Source organism: Oncorhynchus nerka, linkage group LG20 (assembly GCF_034236695.1).
Source record: "Oncorhynchus nerka isolate Pitt River linkage group LG20, Oner_Uvic_2.0, whole genome shotgun sequence".
NCBI lineage: Eukaryota > Metazoa > Chordata > Actinopteri > Salmoniformes > Salmonidae > Oncorhynchus > Oncorhynchus nerka.
The window spans coordinates 6,445,277-6,452,885 of NC_088415.1; the positions used below are offsets into that span (position 1 = coordinate 6,445,277).

Consider the following 7,609-nt stretch of genomic DNA (forward strand, 5'->3'; position numbering starts at 1 on the left):
CATACACATATACATACACATATATACATATACATACACATATACATACACATATATACATATACACACTGCTCAAAAAAATAAAGGGAACACTAAAATAACACATCACAGAAGTGTGATTGACTTGGAGTTACATTGTGTTGTTTAAGTGTTCCCTTTATTTTTTTGAACAGTGTATATATATATATATATATATATCTGCCCTCCAGAGGCTTGGCGACACTGTTCTACATCTGGCTGGTCGTCGCGGAGACCAGGAACAAGACCTTCCTGGAGATCAGTCGGATGTTCGCTCACCAGGAACCAGGTAGAGATACAAGTAGGAGACGCGCCAATCAAATCAGAGGCAGGAGACGGCAGGGAAAGGTCACGGCCTTCCACGGAGGTCATTGAACAAGGTGTCTGTTGGAGAGAAGAAAGGAGAAGAAAATAAACAGGCTCTTCTGTTTGAAAGATGACAGAGTGGAACTGGAACCAGTTGATGTAATCTATATTTATTTAAATTAAATTGTTGAATTTTTTTTTTTTTATGTATTTCTGTGATATCTGTCTTGAGTGTCTGTTTTGTAGCTCACTGGCTTTGTAGTGTCTCTAACGATACATGTCTGTTAGATTTAATTAATAAAATAAACAAAAGATGCTTATTAATATAGAACTTTATTAAGAAAACAAAAGATACGAATACGATGGATGGCTGATGCTCTGAGCCCACACGGACATTCAGAGATCTTCTGCGATTCCCTTCCCTTATACAATAAACATTGTTATACTGAGCCCGTTACCCATGTCTCAAATAGATGAGATATCCTTCATACTCAATAGGTAGCAGTAAAGGATACATTTGATATATTGACCAGACATCATTTATATTTTATTCCCCGTTTCAATGCGTTTTGCTACGTTGTGCACTACTGAACACCACCCAGTACACCTGTAGTCGGTCTCCAGCTGCACCCCTCCCCTCAGTGACACCTGTAGTCGGTCTCCAGCTGCACCCCTCCATAGAGACTCAGAGGTGTGACCCCCCAGCTAAACACATTCCCCCTGGGAGAGGCGGTGTCCACACAGGACATCTGTTCCCGGATCTCAGCCGAGTTCAAAACGTAGTCCCACACGTTGACATCCGTCATCTGACCCACGAAGGCGTCCGTGTCAGAGATCCCCAGGAAGCCGTCCTGGTCCTTCCCCAGGATGAAGACCCCTGCTGGGCTGACTGTGTATCTCCTCCGGAGGTACTGCTCCTCCCCCACCACTCCGTTGATCCACAGCTCAGCTCCCCCGGAGTGGGACGACCAGGTGACACAGTAGTTGACCCAGTCACGGGAGTGGAAGTTGTGGGGCAGGTTGACAAACTCGTTGCCGATCCACAGACCCACCTGGATGGATCACATGAAAAATAGAAATAAGTCTCAATGACTTTTCCTTCCCTCCTCCCTGCCGCCCTCGATTCATCATCCCTCCCTGCCTCCCTCCCGCCCTCACTTCATCATCCCTCTCTCCCTCCCTCCTCCCTGCCTCCCTCCCTCGCTTCATCCATCCCTCCCTCCCGCCCTCAATTCATCATCATCCCTCCCTCCCTCCCTTCATCCATCCATCCCTCCCTCCCTTCATCCATCCCTCCCTCCCGCCCTCACTTCATCATCCCTCCCTCCCTCCCTTCATCCATCCATCCCTCCCTCGACTTCATCCATCCCTCCCTCCCTTCATCCATCCATCCCTCCCTCCCTTCATCCATCCATCCCTCCCTCCCTCCCTCCCTCCCTCCCTCTTCCTTCCATCCATCCCACCCTAGCTCCGTCTCCCTCCCTCCCTCCCTCCTTCCCTCCTTCCCACCCACCTCATATCCCACGGTGATCATCAGTTCGTTGTCGTTGCCCTGGCTGGAGTATGACAGGACAGTGTGTATCTCTCCAGGGCGCGTCTTCAGGTGCATGCAGGCGGTGAAGGAGTCCAGGTCCATGGAGTGAGCCAGGTGGGCCCGGGCATAGCTCTCGGTGTTGCTCTCTGGGAAGTGGAGCACCAGGGGAGACATCACTCGGGGCTCTATGGGGGACAGGAGTGATACGGTTAACATCTGACACAGAAGACAGATTGCTATACAACTACTGATCAATCATTCTCTAAATATAAGTAATCGAAATATAAATCATAAAATGACAACTTTATGTAAAGTGTTAGCCTATACATGACATGTACCTGTGTAGTAGTTATGCTCTAACTACTATTGTAACTACTATTGTAACTACTATTGTAACTACTATTGTAACTACTATTGTAACTACTATTGTAACTACTATTTGTAACTACTATTGTAACTACTATTGTAACTGTTATTGTAACTACTATTGTAACTACTATTGTAACTACTATTGTAACTACTATTGTAACTACTATTGTAACTACTACTATTGTAACTACTACTATTGTAACTACTATTGTAACTACTATTGTAACTACTATTGTAACTACTATTGTAACTACTATTGTAACTACTATTGTAACTACTACTATTGTAACTACTATTGTAACTACTATTGTAACTGTTATTGTAACTGTTATTGTAACTACTATTGTAACTATTATTGTAACTACTATTGTAACTATTATTGTAACTATTATTGTAAGTACTATTGTAACCACTATTGTAACTATTATTGTAACTACTATTGTAACCACTATTGTAACTACTATTGTAACTACTATTGTAACCACTATTGTAACTACTATTGTAACTGCTATTGTAACTGTTATTGTAACTGTTATTGTAACTACTATTGTAACTATTATTGTAACTATTATTGTAACTACTATTGTAACCACTATTGTAACTATTATTGTAACTACTATTGTAACTATTATTGTAACTACTATTGTAACCACTATTGTAACTACTATTGTAACTACTATTGTAACTGTTATACTATTATTGTAACTACTATTGTAACTGTTATTGTAACTACTATTGTAACTGTTATTGTAACTACTATTGTAACTGTTATTGTAACTGTTATTGTAACTGTTATTGTAACTACTATTGTAACTACTATTGTAACTACTATTGTAACTGTTATTGTAACTACTATTGTAACTACTATTGTAACTGTTATACTATTATTGTAACTACTATTGTAACCACTATTGTAACTATTATTGTAACTACTATTGTAACCACTATTGTAACTACTATTGTAACTACTATTGTAACTGTTATACTATTATTGTAACTATTATTGTAACTACTATTGTAACTACTATTGTAACTACTATTGTAACTACTATTGTAACTACTATTGTAACTACTATTGTAACTGTTATTGTAACTACTATTGTAACTACTATTGTAACTACTATTGTAACTACTATTGTAACTATTATTGTAACTACTATTGTAACTACTATTGTAACTGTTATTGTAACTACTACTATTGTAACTACTATTGTAACTACTATTGTAACTACTATTGTAACTACTATTGTAACTACTATTGTAACTACTATTGTAACTGTTATTGTAACTGTTATTGTAACTACTACTATTGTAACTACTATTGTAACTACTATTGTAACTACTATTGTAACTACTACTATTGTAACTACTATTGTAACTGTTATTGTAACTACTATTACTACTACTATTGTAACTACTATTGTAACTGTTATTGTAACTACTATTGTAACTACTATTGTAACTACTATTGTAACTACTATTGTAACTGTTATTGTAACTACTATTGTAACTACTATTGTAACTACTATTGTAACTACTATTGTAACTACTATTGTAACTACTTATTGTAACTATTGTAACTATTTGTAACTACTATTGTAACTACTATTGTAACTACTATTGTAACTACTATTGTAACTGTTATTGTAACTACTATTGTAACTGTTATTGTAACTACTATTGTAACTACTATTGTAACTACTATTGTAACTACTATTGTAACTACTATTGTAACTGTTATTGTAACTACTATTGTAACTACTATTGTAACTACTATTGTAACTATTATTGTAACTACTATTGTAACTATTATTGTAACTATTATTGTAACTACTATTGTAACCACTATTGTAACTATTATTGTAACTACTATTGTAACTACTATTGTAACTACTATTGTAACCACTATTGTAACTACTATTGTAACTACTATTGTAACTATTATTGTAACTACTATTGTAACTACTACTATTGTAACTATTATTGTAACTATTATTGTAACTATTATTGTAACTATTATTGTAACTACTATTGTAACTATTATTGTAACTATTATTGTAACTGTTATTGTAACTACTATTGTAACTATTATTGTAACTATTATTGTAACTACTATTGTAACTACTATTGTAACTATTATTGTAACTACTATTGTAACTACTATTGTAACTACTATTGTAACTACTATTGTAACTACTATTGTAACTACTATTGTAACTGTTATTGTAACTACTATTGTAACTACTATTGTAACTACTATTGTAACTATTATTGTAACTACTATTGTAACCACTATTGTAACTATTATTGTAACTACTATTGTAACTACTATTGTAACTACTATTGTAACTGCTATTGTAACTGTTATTGTAACTACTATTGTAACTACTATTGTAACTATTATTGTAACTATTATTGTAACTGTTATTGTAACTACTATTGTAACTATTATTGTAACTACTATTGTAACCACTATTGTAACTATTATTGTAACTACTATTGTAACTACTATTGTAACTACTATTGTAACTACTATTGTAACTACTATTGTAACTACTATTGTAACTATTATTGTAACTACTATTGTAACCACTATTGTAACTATTATTGTAACTACTATTGTAACTACTATTGTAACTACTATTGTAACTACTATTGTAACTGTTATTGTAACTACTATTGTAACTGTTATACTATTATTGTAACTACTATTGTAACTACTATTGTAACTGTTATACTATTATTGTAACTACTATTGTAACTGTTACTGTAACTGTAACTGTAACTACTATTGTAACTGTTATTGTAACTGTTATTGTAACTGTTATTGTAACTACTATTGTAACTATTATTGTAACTACTATTACTACTACTATTGTAACTACTATTGTAACTATTATTGTAACTACTATTGTAACTACTATTGTAACTGTTATTGTAACTACTATTGTAACTACTATTGTAACTGTTATTGTAACTACTATTACTACTACTATTGTAACTACTATTGTAACTGTTATTGTAACTACTATTGTAACTACTATTGTAACTACTATTGTAACTATTATTGTAACTACTATTGTAACTACTATTGTAACTACTATTGTAACCACTATTGTAACTACTATTGTAACTACTACTATTGTAACTACTATTGTAACTGTTATTGTAACTACTATTACTACTACTATTGTAACTACTATTGTAACTATTATTGTAACTACTATTGTAACTACTATTGTAACTGTTATTGTAACTACTATTACTACTACTATTGTAACTACTATTGTAACTGTTATTGTAACTACTATTGTAACTACTATTGTAACTACTATTGTAACTACTATTGTAACTGTTATTGTAACTACTATTACTACTACTATTGTAACTACTATTGTAACTGTTATTGTAACTACTATTGTAACTGTTATTGTAACTACTATTACTACTACTATTGTAACTACTATTGTAACTGTTATTGTAACTACTATTACTACTACTATTGTAACTACTATTGTAACTACTATTGTAACTACTATTACTACTACTATTGTAACTACTATTGTAACTGTTATTGTAACTACTATTACTACTACTATTGTAACTACTATTGTAACTGTTATTGTAACTACTATTGTAACTGTTATTGTAACTACTATTGTAACTACTATTGTAACTATTGTAACTATTATTGTAACTACTATTGTAACTGTTATTGTAACTACTATTGTAACTACTATTGTAACTATTATTGTAACTACTATTGTAACTGTTATTGTAACTACTATTGTAACTACTATTGTAACTATTATTGTAACTACTATTGTAACTACTATTGTAACTACTACTATTGTAACTACTATTGTAACTACTATTGTAACTACTATTGTAACTACTATTGTAACTACTACTATTGTAACTACTACTATTGTAACTACTATTGTAACTACTATTGTAACTACTATTGTAACTACTATTGTAACTACTATTGTAACTACTACTATTGTAACTACTATTGTAACTACTATTGTAACTACTATTGTAACTACTATTGTAACTACTATTGTAACTACTATTGTAACTACTATTGTAACTACTATTGTAACTACTATTGTAACTGTTATTGTAACTACTATTGTAACTACTATTGTAACTATTATTGTAACTACTATTGTAACTACTATTGTAACTACTATTGTAACTACTATTGTAACTACTATTGTAACTACTATTGTAACTACTATTGTAACTACTATTGTAACTGTTATTGTAACTACTATTGTAACTACTATTGTAACTACTATTGTAACTTTAACTTATAACTACTATTGTAACTACTATTGTAACTACTATTGTAACTATTATTGTAACTACTATTGTAACTACTATTGTAACTACTATTGTAACTGTTATTGTAACTACTATTGTAACTACTATTGTAACTACTATTGTAACTACTATTGTAACTACTATTGTAACTACTATTGTAACTACTATTGTAACTACTATTGTAACTACTACTATTGTAACTATTATTGTAACTACTATTGTAACTACTATTGTAACTACTATTGTAACTACTACTATTGTAACTACTATTGTAACTACTATTGTAACTACTTATTGTAACTACTATTGTAACTACTATTGTAACTACTATTGTAACTGTTATTGTAACTACTATTGTAACTACTATTGTAACTGTTATTGTAACTACTATTGTAACTACTATTGTAACTACTATTGTAACTACTATTGTAACTATTATTGTAACTACTATTGTAACTATTATTGTAACTACTATTGTAACTACTATTGTAACTATTGTAACTACTATTGTAACTACTATTGTAACTACTATTGTAACTACTATTGTAACTACTATTGTAACTACTATTGTAACTACTATTGTAACTACTATTGTAACTGTTATTGTAACTACTATTGTAACTGTTATTGTAACTACTACTATTGTAACTACTATTGTAACTACTATTGTAACTACTATTGTAACTACTATTGTAACTACTACTATTGTAACTACTATTGTAACTGTTATTGTAACTACTATTGTAACTACTATTGTAACTACTATTGTAACTACTATTACTACTACTATTGTAACTGCTATTACTACTACTATTGTAACTACTATTACTACTACTATTGTAACTACTATTACTACTACTATTGTAACTACTATTGTAACTACTATTGTAACTACTATTGTAACTACTATTACTACTACTATTGTAACTACTATTGTAACTACTATTACTAACTACTATTGTAACTACTATTGTAACTACTATTACTACTACTATTGTAACTACTATTGTAACTACTATTACTACTACTATTGTAACTACTATTGTAACTACT

At 31.4% G+C, this 7,609-nt stretch overlaps 1 protein-coding gene across 1 annotated transcript in view; it reads right to left on the bottom strand.

Annotated features, from left to right (window-relative positions):
- Window positions 1–638: 638 nt before the first annotated feature.
- LOC115120950 (carbonic anhydrase 6-like) overlaps window positions 639–7,609 on the bottom strand; it is a 48,358-nt gene continuing 41,387 nt past the window's right edge. The window contains exons 10-11 of the mRNA XM_065005149.1: window positions 1,838–2,043; window positions 639–1,376 (exon numbers count right to left, since the gene is read on the bottom strand). Coding sequence (XP_064861221.1) covers window positions 963–1,376; window positions 1,838–2,043 — 620 coding nt within the window. The 3' untranslated portion in view covers window positions 639–962. The remainder of the gene's footprint in view (window positions 1,377–1,837; window positions 2,044–7,609) is intronic.